Source organism: Meriones unguiculatus, chromosome 17 (assembly GCF_030254825.1).
Source record: "Meriones unguiculatus strain TT.TT164.6M chromosome 17, Bangor_MerUng_6.1, whole genome shotgun sequence".
NCBI classification, from domain to species: Eukaryota; Metazoa; Chordata; class Mammalia; order Rodentia; family Muridae; genus Meriones; species Meriones unguiculatus.
In genome coordinates this window covers 37,371,392-37,387,940 of record NC_083364.1, presented here as the reverse complement: position 1 = coordinate 37,387,940, position 16,549 = coordinate 37,371,392, and the positions used below count along the sequence as shown (strand labels likewise).

General features: G+C 47.5%; 1 protein-coding gene across 2 annotated transcripts in view; it reads right to left on the bottom strand.

Moving 5' to 3' along the window:
* Positions 1–16,549, bottom strand: part of Itgb5 (integrin subunit beta 5) — a 107,305-nt gene that overhangs the window by 84,650 nt on the left and 6,106 nt on the right. For both annotated transcript variants that reach the window (XM_021640288.2, XM_021640289.2), the window contains exon 2: positions 6,697–6,782. In XM_021640288.2, the coding sequence (XP_021495963.2) occupies positions 6,697–6,782 (86 nt within the window). The remainder of the gene's footprint in view (positions 1–6,696; positions 6,783–16,549) is intronic.

Genomic DNA, 16,549 nt, shown 5'->3' with positions numbered 1-16,549 from the left:
CTTAAAACAAAAACAAAACCAAAACCCAGCAAGCACAATTTGCACTGCCCATATACTCATTGGAACATGGTCGCACACCCAGTGGACAGCCCCTAAAAAAAATGGAGTCCGTTCTGCCCTACCACAAGAAGCCATCAACTGTGAGGAGCTACACTTCAGGCTCTTTATCACAATTTTTAAGGACGCTCTTAATGGCTTCCTGTCTGAACCGTTTCATTTCACTGGGAGTTGGCCAAACACTGTTTAAAGGGTTGTTTTTATTTTTGCTTTCTTTTCAGTGTGTATGTGTTTCATTCCTTCCCTAGCTTAAAAAAGAATAAAAATAAAAAAATGAAAGGGTTCTCTACCTTTCCTGCCACCATCATGTCCCAAAAACATTCATCTTGCTTCCTACCTGTCTCCCTCGTACTTCAACCTCTCTGCTGTCCTAACCACTCCTTCATTCTTCCTTTCCAACCTCACCAAGACCAAGGTCAAGGGCACCCCCACTCCAGCTCACCCCCTTATCCTCCCAACTCCACTTAACCCCTGACCCCTGGCTGGCTCAGACCTCACCAATCTTCTTCCACTTCTGAACTCTTCCCACCCACGCAAATCACTGCCTTCCCATAGGACTTCAGACCCACGGTGCGGCCTTGCCTGGCTCAGCCCTTCTCCAGAAAGTCCCAGTCGCCTCGTACTGTCCATGGTCACATCACCTCACACCGTCATACCCTAGTAACCTGCCCATGCTCCCTGAACCCTCCCAAACCTGGCCCGTGTCCTCCTGGGAGCATCCTCAGCCTGACCTCCTGCAGGCTACACTGGCCTGCCTGCCCAGGGCGCAGACCACTGGGCCACCCAACTCCTTCCCCTTTGGTTCCTGGCACACAGCCATACTATCTCCCCTTTCTCACTGTAGCTGGGCATAGTAGTGTGAGCTTTTAGAGAGTGTAGTGCAAGTGGAGGGAATGTGGGCTGCCCCCAGGCTGCCACTCTCATCCTTGGCAGGGTTGTTAAACTTACTGAGGGAAGACCAAAATTCACATTTAAAAAGTGACAGATGCCAGGTAGTCACCACCTTTAGTTTTTATTTATTTATTTTATTAGTTATTTATTATTTAGTCTTCACTAGTTTTAAATTAGTTATTAATTAACCATTAGTAATTATTAATTATATTAATAATTAACTTATTGTCTATATATTGGTTGTTAATTGATTAGATATTGTTAATCAATTAGATATTAAGTAAGTTAATAATTATTTAATTAAGTGATTAGGAACTAATTAATTAAAAATGTGCACCTTTAATCCAAACACTAAGGTGACAGAGGCAGGTGGATCTCCTAGTTCAAGGCTAGCCCGGTCTACAGAGTGAGTTCCAAGGCAGGCTCAGTGGTACACGCCTGTAATTCCAGCACTTGGGAAGGCAGAGGCAGGCAGATTCCTATAACTTCAAGGCCAACCTGGTCTGCAAAGCAAGTCCAGGACAGCCTAGGCTACACAGAGAAACCTGTCTCGAAAAAACAAAACAAAACAAAGCAAAAACAAACAAAACTAGAATGAGTTCCAGAACAGCCAGGGCTACACACAGAGACCACGTCTTGAAAAAATAAAAATTAAAAAAAAAAAAAAGGTGATAGACAAATTTATTAGGGCAGATAATAAACTGCTGGTGTCTGTTGTGTGTCCCATGCTGTATAGGACAAAGTGTGTAAGTGTTCTAAGAGGCTCAGGGTCAGGTGTGCCAGAACAGGTTGAGGGAGTATGCCATGAGGACAGATATGGGGCCGTGTGGACACTGGTAAGGCAGGGGAAGACAGAGGGCAGCATGCACACCAGTCTTTGAGAAGGAAAGGGTCTGGAGAGGCTGGTGCTAAAGGCAGAGAGAGTAAGGCTGAAGCCCCCGGGAAAGCACAGGAAGCAAAGTCAAGGAGGCCAGGGTGAACAGGGCCATGTTGCAGGACAGGCAGAGAGCCAGCAGGAAGCACGAAGGGAGACAGGACCCGGGCGGCCTCCGACTCAGTTCCTACGGAAGAATACTGGACAGCTGGACATTAGGTCACAGTGAGTGTCAAATCAGAGACAGGGTCCCCCTAACAGACGACCCCTGGGGAATGTGTTCTAGAATTAACAAAGGAATGAGGCAGGTGGTGATAGAGGATGGGCCCGGCACACATTATAATCCCAGCAGGCATAAAGGCTGGGGAAGGAGGATCTGAGTTCAAGGGCAGTCTGGGTTACAGATTAAGTAAGATCCTGTCTGGAAAACACATTAAAAAGCCACTCTGGCTAACTCTGGCTAGGATCCACCGAGGCTGTCCACTGGGTACCAGTTCTGAGGACACTCATGTATCACATGCTCCTGGCAGAGGCCTGGCTCCTGACAGCATCCCAGAAAGTGGTTAAGAAGGCACAAGCCGTTCTTACTCGGCCTCACTAAGGCACAAGTTAGATCAAAACCATTCCGGGATTCTCCAGCCCTAGCATCCCAAAACACAATCCATGCTCAGGGACAGCTCAGCCCAGAGATGGGAAGCTGCATTCCAGTACAGCCAAGAATGAGACTCTGTGCAAGCAGAGAGGGCACCCAGTGGGCCAGCTAGGGACCCCATGTATGGACTAGACCAAAAATGTGTCCATCAGAACAACTTATTCGCTGTCAATACCAGGTGAGACTTTGGGAAGTATTGTTGAAGAAAGGAAGACACTGAGAGTCAAAACAGACCCTGGCTCCCAGAACCCACTACCCATTTCACCAGAATATGCTCGTAGGTGACAATGGTCATCTGCTGGACGACTCATTCAGCCATTTGGAAGGTTCAGATAATCCGTAAGACCTGCCCTAACCTCGTGACGATCCAAGAAGGCTAGGTGCTGGGTGATGCCACCTTCATTCTATGTTTCAAGAAATTAACAGTGGCCTTGGGTGGCATTCAAACACCTCACACCTTGGGTGGCATTGAAACCCCTTAGGCAGAGGCAGATGGCTGAATTTTAGGATAGCCTGGACTACGTCATAAGACACTAAACAGACAGACTGATGGGCTGATATCCCCTCCGGGTTAGGAGGTAGAAATAGGATCATCAGAGGAGGATCACCCTAAGGTACACAGCGAGTCAGGACAAGCCTGGGCTACAAAAGGCCCTGGCTCAGACAAAGAATAAATCATGGCAAAGCTGGGATTTAAACTTTGCCTAACTCTGTGTCTGTTTAGCAGTCAGTCCTCTTTTATCAAATATGAATTCCTGCCCCAACCCCGGAAGGACACTGGGTATGAATGACTTAATTGGCAGCAGGCACTAAAACACAGTAAGCCAGGTTAGAGGAGATAAGGATAGGGAAAGGTTATGATACAGAGGTACTTAAAGACACAAAGGCAAAGGGCAGGTCAGAACCCGAACTCGGCAGGTAACAAGCAGTCATTCAACGAAATCCTTCAACTGCCACCTACGGAGGGAGCAATTATCATGGGCTAGGAGCACTGTGAGTGAGAAGGATACAGCGATGATTAAATCCATGCTGTTTCCAGTGGAGAAGGTTTCCCTTCTCATGGCAGATGGACAAATGAACGGGCAGGTGGCCAGATGGATGAATGGGTCTATCACGCAAAGTTTTCAAAGAATAGACGAGACTTATGTATATATAATGTGTTCTGCCTGCATGGATGTCTACGTGAGGGTGTCATATTCCCTGGAACTGGAGTCACAGACAGTGGTGAACTGCTATGTAGGCGCCTGGAATTGAACCCCCAGGAAACCAGCCAGTGTTCTTAAGTGCTGAGCCATCTCTCCCCTCCCTTGAACTGCTTACTAACAACTGGAAGCTGCTGGCAAAGGCAAGAAGTCCCCAGGGGAGGTAGCAGGGTGGGGATTATGTAGGCTTTTCACTCAGGAGCCTCGGTAGTTCCCTCAGTGAGAGAAGTGTTGAGGGTGGGCAAGGGACAGCAGTGGGCAGGAAGCAGGCACGTTGGAACCTGGATCTGTCGTGGAGGTCAGAGAGAACCAAAAATGGTTCCAGAAGGTTCGTAACAAAGACACTACAAACAGGAAAGGGCTGGCTGCATAAAGATTCCTTTCCCAGCGTAACCTGTTTAGTTACGCTGTTGCACGTTGGTTAGAGACATAGTACAGAGACACACTGTCACCTAGAAAACCCGAGGCCCAGTAACGAGGATGGCAAATTCTAGCCCAGTTTTGACGTGTGCGTGGTTTTGCACAAGCTGCTCTACCTCTCCGGGACCCTGGAAATAGCCTCAGTAAAACAAGACTATTATTACCTTCAGAAGTCACCTCCTGGTCCTCCCTCTCGGACTACACACTGGAGAGACTGAGCTAGCCCCAAACTACAAGCCTTGCCTCCTTGTACTAGCAAGGGAAAGGTTTGTTGCCCCATGGTTCTAACAAAGTTTAGAAAAGTGATCTAAAAACTTCCCTTAAGACAAGGGCGCTTGAGCTGGGTGTGGTGGTACTCGCCTGTGACCCCAGAAGTCGGGAGGAAGAGGCAGGTGGATCTGTGACTTCCAGCCCAGCGGAGGAGGAGGAAGAAGGAAGAAGGAAGAAGGAAGAAGGAAGAAGGAAGAAGGAAGAAGAAGAAGAAGAAGAAGAAGAAGAAGAAGAAGAAGAAGAAGAAGAAGCAGCAGCAGCTTAGAAATTGACCATTTTCCCAAACACTGGCAGAGCCCAGGATAAATATTAAAATTTCACAATGAGAATATTAAAGTGCCCAGTTCATGCAAAACATTATTCAAAACTACATATCCCTCATGAACCAAATATAAGATGAAGCTTGTTCTATGCCTCCCTGCTTCTACTGACGTGTTTTATGGCAAAGTGACAGCAAATCTGGTGCTAAACATATTCTAGTGGATCTGATGTCATTTTCCTAGCAACCAAGTACCATGTTTGTGTTTGTAAGCACTAAATCCAGGTGGAAGGAAGGAAGGAAGCAAGGAAAACTGGTGTGCTGGTTTGAATAGAAATGGCCCCCAAAGGCTCAAATATTTCAATACTTGGTCATTAGGGAGTGGTGCTACTTGAGAGTGATTTTAGGAGCTGTGGCCTTGTTGGAGGAAGCATGTCACTGGGGGTGGGCTTTGGGTTCAAATACTCAAGCCAAGCCCAGCACCTCTCTTGTCCTGCGGCTTATCCATCCAGATGCAGGACTTGTAGGAACTCTCCAGCACCCTGTCTACCTGACCACCAGGCTTCCTTCTCACCACACCGATAACAGTCTAAACCTCGGAAACGGTAAGCCAGCCCCAATTAAATGCTTTCCTTTATAAGAGTTGCCATGATCACGGTGTCTCGTCATAGCTATAACACACTGACCAAGAAAACTGGAAAAGTAGTGTGTGTTCTCAGCGCCTGAGCCATCTCTCAACCCTTGTTTAGCTTTGGATATAGGGTCTGGCTGTATAGCTCAAGTTAGCCTCCAGGATACCAGAGAATGGTTCTAATCACAGTGGGTGGGTCTTCCTCACTCAATTAATGCAATCAAGAGAACTTCCCATAGGAATGCCCAGAGCCCATCTCTCAGGTGATTCTAGACTCTATCAAATTGACAATTAATACTGACCACCACAAAGCCTGTCTTACAAACAAAAGAAAGCGGCACAGGCCTTTATCCTAGCACTCGGGAGGCAAAGGTAGGCGGATCACTGTGAGCTTAAGGCCGGCCTGGTCTACAGAGTGAGCTCCAGGACAGCCAAGGCTACACAGAGAAACCCTATCTCAAAAGAACAACAACAAACAAAAAAATTAGATATAGATAGATAGATAGATAGATGAAAGTATAGGAAAAGAACCCTATAAAAGAGATCTGCAGCTTTGCTCTAGAGCCTAATAGTCCCACCAATGTTAGCAGCAAAAAGAACTCTGACTTCCTTTTGTTCTATGATTAAAAAAGTTCATTTAACTTGTCGACAGGTAGAACATACTGGAAACCTTGTTCCCAGACCACAGTGGCTCAGAATAAACTTTTTTTTTTTTAAATTCCTTTAAAGGCAGAGCCATTATTTTAAATTATGGTATTTACTTCTCATTACACCACCAGCCCAAGGCCTGCTTTCAATTGATATGCAAGAAACTCACTTTCCAAGCTCAGGTCTTCCTCAGAATGCTTATCCAAAGATCAGGGGACTATAGCTGAGTCCTCATTAGTTCTCACACAAAAAGAGAACAAAGCCTGTTTTCTCCAAAATATGATTAACATCCAACACTGCAAAGAGACCAGAATGTGTGGGCTGGGGCTCTGTGGTAGATCAAAGCCCTGAATTCAATCCCCAACAAGGAAAGTTAAGTGTGACGCAGTGAGCCACCCAGTCTGCCGAGGACAGAACATTGCTCAATGGCCAAAGCTCTTGCCCAGCATGCACAAGGTCTTAAGTTCAGTCCTCAGCACCACACACAAACAAAAGAAGAAGGGTGGAACCCAGAAAAGAAAGCTTTGGGTTGGGTTTGGTGGTGCAGGTCTACAGTCCCAGGTACTGGAGATACGGAGGTAGAAGGATTGCAAATCCAACCCTAGGCAGCAAAGTCAAAGCCAGCCCAGGCAACAAGGTGAGTCTGTCTCCAAAAGAACAGGAGAGGTGAGGTGAGGGGCTGAAGATGTAATTCTGCAGGGCCACGAATGAGCCGGCGCCTGTTTGGCTTTTGATGGAAACTCCTGTGCTACGGGCCTCCACCCCACCCCAAGTGCGCCCCCTCTCACTTACCTCTTTGGAACACCAGGCACATTTGGGGTGAATTAACAGACATTCTTCACACGAGGCGGCGCTTCCGCTAGTGCATATGTTGAGCCCTTCAAAGCAAGAGGAAGATACGTCAATTAGTTTCTGGCTATAAACATCGTTGCCAGGCGCCGGAGGGATGGCTTGGTGGTTAGAAGCACTTGCTGCTCCCCCAGGGGACCAGAGTTTAGTTCCCAGCACTCCCAGGCAGCTCACAACCACCTGTAGCTCCAAGTCCAAGGGGATGCCCTCTCCTGGCCTTCTTGGGTACACATGCACGCAGGTTCCAGGCATGTGCCATTATGTCTGGCAGGCATTTAAACACACACACACACACACACACTAATTATAATATAATATATAATTATACATAATTATAATTATAATAAAATTATTTTGGTTTTTTGAGACAGGGTTTCTCTGTGTAGCCTTGGCTATCCCGGACTCGCTTTGTAAACCAGCCTTCCCTTGAACTCACAGAGATCTGCCTGCCTCTGCCTTCCCAAGTGCTGGGATTACAGGCGTGCACCACCGAGCCCGGCTACAATTTTTTTAATTAAATTAAAAAAAAAAATAACAACTACTAATGGCGCCTTTGAGTGTCTAGGGGAGCGACAGAATGGGAGTCACTCCCTTAACAGGTCTGAGGTTATAGAGGACCCCAGTGCTAATTTCAGGTTAAGGTTCCTTTGCTGAGGCTAATACAGTCTCTGAAGTCTCTGCCAAATGGATGCCTTTTTCTGCTGGGCCCACATGTGTTCCATCTCTTTTCCCTGTAAGTTATCATAGCCTCTCCTTTAAGGAAGGAAAAGTGCTCTTTTACACTTAGAGCACCCAATAATTAGAGGGGGAAGTGAAAAAGAGATCAATTTAGATGTTAAAAAAAAATCCTAAATCTAATTACTTGAGATACCATCTCATCAAAATCTGCAGCTAGTCAAAGAAGCCAGCACACACCCCTTAGAGAAAACACATTGTGCTGGTTAAGATAAAGGGACACCCACTGATTCAGCAAATCTACTAACAGGTCAAGTAGGAAAAACCTATCGGTGTCTGCTAGGCGACCAGAAAGCACTGGGCTTAGTCACTAGGGAGAGGCAGGAGATCAGGAGCTAGGCCCGCCTAGCCACACAGGGAATTCACCCAGCTGGCTAAGCTACATAGGGGGACTTCTTTCAAAACTCATTTAAGTTTTGCTGGTGTGGTGGTGCATGCCTTTATCCCCCTCCGGAAGCAGAGGGTCTCTGTGAGTTAGCTCCAGGGCTACACAGTGAGAGCTTATCAAAGGATGGGAGGCCGGAAGGGAGGGCAGGTTAATTCAGGGGCTGTTGAGATGGCTCAGCAGAGGTGCAAGAGTGAGAACCTGAGTTCAAATCCCTAAGAAGCTTGGCCTGGCCAGACACACAGCTTTAACCCCAGCACTTGGTAGGGGAGCAGAGACAGGAGGATCGCTGGGACTTGCTGACCAGCAGCCTGGCTCGGTTCCTGAGAGACCCTGCTTCAAGGACAGCCAACGTGCACATACATTTTTTAAAAACAAATATTTTTTGTTTTCTTTTTAAAGACAGGGTTTCTCGGTGTAGCCCTGGCTGTCCCGGAACTCACTCTGTAGACCAGGCTGGCCTCGAACTCACAGAGATCCGCCTGCTTCTGCTTCTAAAGGTGTATGCCACCACCTTTAAAAATTAATTCAACACATATTTCTAACCACAAAAAAAAAAAAAAAAAAGTCAGAAGCTAGTATTAGAAGGAAACTTCAGAGCCGGGCACACCTCCCTCCTCCCACCCCACTGATCTGGGGGAGAGGACTCAAGGCAGATGAGATTGAATCTACTGCTCTCTCCTCCCTTTCCTCCCCTTGAACCAGCAGCACAGTTCTCCCTGGGTGGTGGAGCTGCCTGCCCATCTTTCCCTTCCTCTCAGAAACAGGGCAGATGGCCTCCGGCCAAGAGCAGAGCCTGAGGCTCACGCATTTTTCTCTGAATGAGAATGACCCAATTAGTCCCTAAAAGACCCACTGGTCTCCTGGTCAAGGCTTTGTAAAGAGGACAGGGGAAGTACACCCTAGACGGAAGAGGAAGGCTCCCAGCTTTTGTTTGGTTTCTGCTTACTCTTCTTTCTTAAGAAGGTTCTAGATCTCCTAACCCAGGCTGGCCTCAGTTCCCAATCCTCATACCTCTGTTTCCTGCGACTTACAAAAAAAAAAACAAACAAAAAAAAAAAAAACAAACAAACAAAAAAAAAAACGTGTCAACACTGCTGACAATGCTTCAGCTCTTCAGGGAGGAAAATGGGACAAAGAAAATTAAACAGAACGGTAAGGAAAACACAGGGAAATAGAGTGTTCTCAAGTTCCATTAAATATCATGAAAATAATTATGTATAGGGACCCACAACATGGCTCAGGGGGCAAAGGCACTTGCCAGACGAACCTGATGACCTAAGTTAAATCTCTGGAACCCAATTACGGGTGGAAAGAGAACAAACATCACAAAGTTGCCCTCTGACCTCCACAAATAAAAAGATAAAAATTAAGGCTGGGCGGTGGGGTGGCACACGCCTTTGATCCCATCGCTCAGGAGGCAGAGGCAGGCAGACATCTCTGAGTTTGAGGCCAGCCTAGTCTACAGGGGGAGTTTCAGGACAGCAGGGGCTACACAAAGAAACCCTGTCTTGAAAATCCTCCAGTCACGGTGGCTCACACCTGTTATAACCTAGCACTCAGGGAGGCAGAGGCAGGTGGATTGCTGTGAGTTCAACACCAGCCTGGTCTACAAAATGAGTCCAGGACAGCCAAGGTTACACAGAGAAATCCTGTCTCAAAAATTAAAAAAAAAAAAAAAAAAAAATCACAGAGATTTAAAAAAATAAATAGAAATTTAAAAAAAAAACCCTAATATTGTAAATACTCAGTACAGTGCTATACACAAACAGCAAGCCTTCTGAAAAAGAAATAAAATGATCCAGTATACAACAACATCAAAACACAAGCAAACAACTTAGAAATAAATTTCAATAACAAAGGGGATTTCCAAACTTAAAGAGAGAGACAGAAAAACGAAGAAAAAGGAATGGAGGGGCCAGAGACAGGGCTGAGCAGTTACGAGCACCGGCTGCTCTTGAAGAGCACATGGCAGCTCACAACCCTTTGTAACTCTAGTTCAAGGGATCTAGTACAGCCTTCTGACCCGTGCAGGAACCAGGCACACACATGGTCCACAGTAAGACATTCATTCACATTAGAGTTAATAAAAAAATGGAGTGACGTGTGCATGGGTTGGAAGAACGGATAACTATTAAAAAGACACATGCTACCCAAAGGGACCCGGGGACTCCTGCAGCTCCTATCCAATTCCTATGCATTTTTCACTAACATTGTTTTAAGAAATCCTACAATCCATCTCAAAGAACCAAAGCAGTCGTGGACAAAAAGGACAAAGCTGGAGATATCATACTCTTCAGGTTCAAATACATTCAAGCTACATTAATCAGTGCTGGGATTCAGATTCCGGACAAGCAGCTGAGGTGCCTATTTGAAAGACTAAAGCGGGCCTGGCCTCCAGGTTCTCCCAGCATCCCTCAGTCCCTACCTGAACTTTTCAGCCCAGGACCTGGGCTTCTTCTCCCCCCAAGGGTCTTCACTATATAATCCAGACATTTTGGTTCTCTCTCGGTGAGTACTTTCTCTCTCTACTTTCACCCTCTTTTCTGTCTCCCTCTACATGGCCACTTCCCTTGGCCCGTTCCTTTGGGCCCTGAGAGCTGGCCCCCATAAACCTGTCTTTATGCACTTTAATTCTGCTTGAACCGGCTCATTTCCTCGGTGGAGAATATTTATCAATCAAAATGTCAGTGGGGAGGGAACAGAGACACAGTTCCCCACTGTCACCCTCAGCAGCCTTGAGCACCCTAATCTTTCAGGGCCATGACTTGAGACAAACCAGGGTTCATGGCTTCAACACTGGAAAGAATTTCAGGACTAGCCAGTTTATCAAGCCAAGTCAGGGAATTTTTATTGAAGACATTGCAGTATAAGCTTAAATAAGAGGAAAGTAAGACACACCCTTATTTTCATTTTGTGCATGAGTGCTTTGCCTGCATGTCTGTATGTGCACAGCACACCAGGCCTGAGGGCCTCAGATCTCCTGGAACTGGAGTTACAGACTCCCGTTAGCCTCCAAGGGGCTATCAGGAACCAAACCTGGGTCCTCTGTGCAAGAGTCACAAATGCTCTTAATCACTGAGCCACTCTCTCTCCAGCCCCCTTTGTCTCTCCGCAAGAGAGACGCCCTGAGTGAGATTATAATCTGATAAAGTAAAGCCAGAACCCACTAGGGTTGCACAGGATTTTAGGTGTCCTTTCTCTGTAAAGGTGATTTCTCAGATTCCTAGAAAACTACAGGTTTACAGATGGGAAGCAGGAAGGGCCTTAAATGGCTGGCAATTGTTTTTTGCTTTTCTGCAGAGGGGCTTCAGCCCGATTCCTGAGGGAGAGGCTCGTATCCTCATGTCCCCAAGGTTTCCCCTGCCTTTCATCCTGCCTCAGAACCAGCATGGTATTGACTGCCTCCACCTCTGCTCTGCCTCACCCCCCAAAAAGAAAAAAAAAAAAAAGCAGAACAAGACAGAGCCCCGTAAAATAAATCTTCACATTTATGGTCAGCAGATTTTCAACAATGGTGCTAACAACCACAATAAAAGCTTGGCCTCTTCAGTGAGCAGTGTTGAGACAAGTGGCCTCCCACAAGCAACAGAAGGCAGCTATGCCCTTAACTCATGCCACATGCAAAAAAAAAGAAAGAAAGAAAGAAAGAAAAAAAGCAACTCAGGCAGATTATAGACTCAGTGGTAGGATGAAGCTCAGTCCAGTCTTGCGTGGCACGCAGCAGGCTCTGGACACCCGGTGAGGTGCTGTATACCTATAAACCTAGCGCTGGGGAAGGGGAAGCAGGGAGGGCCAAAGGTCAAGGTCATCCTCATTAACACAGCAAGTTCAAAGCTAGCCTGGACTGTGAAAGACCCTATCTCAAGGGGATGGAGAGATGACTCAGCGGTTAATAGTGTATACTGCTCCTGCTTAGGACCCTCTTTGGTTGCTAGAACCCAGGCCGGGCAGCTCACAAGCACCGGTAATTCCAGCTCTGGGCAGAGAGGCACATGCCTTCCGCCCAACATCTGGGAGGCAGAGGCTGGCTAAATAGGGAGAATCTGCCTCAAAAAAAAAATAATAATAATAATTTAAGAATATATAAAATCAATGATAAAGAAAATTTAGTATATATATATATATATATATATATATATGTAATAAAATGTTAAGTTTTTAAAAATGAAATCCTACCACTAGAGGATTTTGCTTTTCTTTTTTTTGTTCCTCGAAACAGCTCCGGCTGTCCTGGAACTCACTCTGCAGGCCGAGGTGGCCTCAAACCCACAGAGATCTGCCTGCCTCTGCCTCCTGAGTGCTGGAGTCAAAGGCATGCGTCCACCATTGCCCAGCTTGGAGGATATTATGGTAAAAGAAATAAGCCAGACAAAGGAGGACACCGCCTTGCAATCTCAGCTGCAGGAAGCAAGAGCATGGAATCTGAAAGTCAACCTTACAGAAGCAGACAGCAGAATGGTGGTTGCTGAGGGCACACGGAGCAGGGAATGAGATGTCAAGATGGGAGAACCCCTGCCCACTGCCTCAGGACAGGGGAGGGGCAGAGGACACCCACTCCCCCCCTCCTCCACCACAATGAAGAGAGGTGGAACCGGAGATAAGAGTAGTGAACAAGGGCCAGATGTGAACATGCTTGAGGCCATGATGAGGTCCTGGCCTGAGCTGCCTCTGAGGGCCGCGTCTGTGTCCACCGCCTGGCAGCAGCCAGGGGTCTGTGGTACTGTCTGTGGCACATGTAACCACCACGCCACCTGGGGCTGTGCAGAGCCAGCTCTACCCCTCCCACAGACAGTCCGAGAGAACTGGGGAGCTGACCAACTCAGCGACCACCTAGACCATATCCGGGGCTCATGAGTTGACCCACCCCAGCAAACCCCATCGATGAAGTGCTAGAGTGTGGGAAGGGCCCTGTCCTGCAGGATCTCCACGACACAGGACAACAGCAGGGTATCTGAGAGGAGTCCCAGTGAGCATCCAGTACTGATGGTGTAGAAGCCAGAAGCCTTGAAAGAGTCCTCGTAGCGATGAACATTTTACAAGTAAAGCTGTTTAGGCAAAAGAGTAAACTGTGTGATACAACCTGACACACTGCAGCTTTCAAGGCGAGATGTGCTTTTGTTTGTCTTTTGTTTGTCTTTTTTGTTTTTGTTTTCTTTTGGGAAGGAGGTTGCAAGGGCAGAGGGTAGATATGGATGGAACAAAGAGATGAGCCGGGTTGGTGTGCTTGTGTGAAACTCACAAAGGATCAATAAAAAGCCTTAAAAAAATTATAGATGAGATGAATATGTTCTAGAGACCTGCTGTATAGCCTGATGACTGTAGGCAAAATAATACACTGTGTGCTTGAAAACTAATGAGGAAGATCCTCCTTTTCTCGGGCTTTATTTATTTTTTAAACGTGTGTGCTGAGCCAGAAGAGGGTGTCAGACTCCCTGAAACTGGAGTAACAGATGGTTGTCACACACGTATGGGTGCTAGGACCCGCTCCTGAGTCCCCTGTAGGAGTAGCAAGCGTTCTTAACCAGTGAGCCATCTCCCCAGCCCAGAGAAAGGCAATCATAAACACTCTCACCACACACACACACACACACACACACACACACACACACACACGTGCGCGCGCTCCCATACAAAGAAGTCCTCATCTCTCTAGCCTGTGGTATAATTTCATACTGTACATATATGTTAAAATATCCCCGTATAATGTAGATCTACACCTTTTCTCTCCTATACTTGTCAACCATACAAATAAAAAAAAAAAAAAAAAAAAAAGCACGACTGCAAAAACTGAAAGAGAAGAAAGAATCAAAGTAGAGGGAGAAAGGCTTGGGAAAGGGGCCCAGTAGTCCTTCATTTGTACTCTCACCATTCTGCTTCTCCTCTGTCACTAGCAGTAAAACACCACAAACACCATGAATGGCCAAGGATCGGAAACAGGGTGCAGAAGGGGGTGGTTAAGAAGCGGCACTGTCCAGCCAGGTGCGGTGGTAGCTAGCGCACGTCTGTCATCCCAGGTGGATCTCAGTGAGTTTGAGGCCAGCCTGGTCTACAAATTGAGTCCAGGAAAACCAGGGCTACAAAGAGAAACCCTGTCTCAAAAAAGCGAAAAAGGAAGGGGAAAAAAAAAAAAAAAAAGGAAGAGGCACTGGGTACTGTCACCCTGAGGGATATGAGAAGGGGAAACACCAGCTGGAGTAAAACTGGAAGCTGAGATGGTAAAAGACAAAAAGGGCCAGGCCCAGAGGCTTGGCATGTGAGGGAGGGAGGGAGACTTCAGAGAGCCTAAGGGGAGAGAACCGTGGTTTCTGCCAGGGAGGATCCTGACCCTGGACTCCGGACTCCCTCATTCACAGAGGCTGACCCACAGCAGCTGTCTGGCTGAGTGTCACCCATTTCACACCCCTAGAACTGGAACACAGTGCCAGCATTAACCTCAGGCTGCAACTGGAGTTCATGGGGACCACTGAGCTTCCTCCTCTGCATAGGACCCCCATCAGCAGGAGGTGCCACAGGCAGGAGGAGTCACAGGCAGGAGGAGCTACAGGGCCTTACGCAGGCCAAGGTCCTAGATCTTTTTAAAATTTTTATTTTATGTGCATTGGTGTTTGCCTACATGTCTGTCTGTCTAAAAGTGATAAGACTTCCTGGAGCTGGAATTACAGACAGTTGTGAGCTGCCATGTGGGTGCTGGGAAGTGAACCCAGGTCCTCTGGAAGAACAACCAGTGTTCTTAACCACTGAGCCATCTCCCCAGACCCCGGCTCCTAGATCCTAATAGGGAAACAGCACCCATGTGCCACCCGCTCCCACTGACAGAGTCTGCTTGCTACTTTTGTCTAGTGTGGTGAGATGAAATCTCATGAAGCTGCAGCTGGCCTTGAAGCTCCCTGCTTCAGCCTCCCCAGTGTTGGGAGGGGTATGGCCATGTATGCGCCAGCACGCCCAGCTTCCTTTCCAGTTTTAAAGCAGTGAGTTCCACACAGGTGTCTATGCCCTCGAGAGCAGGTGTGCGTGCTGGAAAAAGTTCTGGTTTGGGCCGAATCCCCCTTACCTGTCAGAAACTGAGGGAAGGAGAAAGCAACCTAAAACAAAAGTTGCTGTTCTCTCTGCCCCTCCTCAACCTCAAGCCCTCCTGGCTTTTTTTTTTTTTAATAAAGACTTTGGAGGCTGGGAGCTAGGAGTGTTTTCAGGCAAGCTAATTAAGCTTGCCACATTCTGCACATAAAACAAGGGAAGAGGAAAGCTGACAAAGTGACTGGCAAGGAGCCCTGGTTGACTAGAAGCAGGTCCATGGGGGTGTCAGGGAGGCTGTGTTCCTCCTAGCCCCACAGCTCCTGGGGGAGACCGCTAACCACGCGGTGATCTGAATAGAGTCTGCGGTCAGAGCCTTCACTTGACGAACTCACTGCTTACACTTCCCGATTACCTGAGCCCCAGGACTCCAGGCTGAGGACCCAGGGCCTGGGAGTGCAAACTCCTTATTTTCTTTATTTCCTCCTGGTCTACCACCTCCAAACACCAAGCACATACAGAGGCTCGATTACACAGCGGACCCATGGTATGACAGTAGTCAAACAGCCAGCTGGGCATGGTGGCTCATGTCTGTAATCTCTGCGCTCTGCAGGTAGCGCCAGGAGGGCTATTACAGGTGCTACAAAGTGAGTTCCAGGCCAGCCTGGGCTAGGGTGAAGTCTGTCTCAATAAACAAGAACAAACAAAAACCGTAGGACGATCAAGCGACGCTGATTAGTAGTTATTTATATTAATATTCCATAGTCACACTTGACAATGAAGTACTTTTATGACATTCAACTCCCCTAAATTAGGTTGCCCTTGGGACAACCAGATTCCAGACACTGTGTTAACTAATCTCTGAGCTCTGGACTGGAGAGGTTAAGCCACAGGTGCTGTTCCTAGGAGCTTGGGGGAGTCCAGCAGGAAGGCCCAAACTCCAAAAAAACATAGGCTGTGTGCCACACACATACCAGCGTGACAGTCACTTCCCTTGGCATCTCTGCTCTCCACCTATTAATATTTCAGAGTTTGGACTTGGCCACATGAGTCGCTGGCACCACTAAGCATTCTGAAAAGGAAGGAAGCAATGAATAAAAAGCCAAGCAGACAGAGTTCACCAATGTCGCAATGTTGTGTCTAGGTCACAGAGATAGGCGTTGCTGGCCCTGTCGGCAGCCACATCTTGGTTATTTGCAGCCCCCGGTGCCAGCTCGGCTTCAGCTCTCTGAAGCTCTGTAACCTCAAGTCTCTCTGGGGCTCACTACAAAATATGATCTAAAAATCTGCTCTACTTCCGAAAACTCACGGACTCAGCCCCTCTCTCATCAATCATACCCAGGCGGGCTTCATCCCGCCTATAATCTGTCCAAGATGTGTGAAGCGTTTTTCCTAATCCAACCCTTCCTGCCTGGCCCCTCCAGAGCCAACAGCCGAAGGCAGCCCCCTCGCCTAATTTCCCGCAGACCCTCCGGATCACCCTTGTTGTAGCCAGCCCCTTACTTCTGCCCAACCTGAATGTCCAAAGTTCGAGAACTATTACTGAAGCAGACAGCCAGCAGCTACAACTGCCTAATCTAAAGCGAATAAAAGCAGGCACTCAATTAGAGCGACCCTTCTGGCTTGAAGGTGACCAGGCACCGGGTGCTTCTCCCCACACCT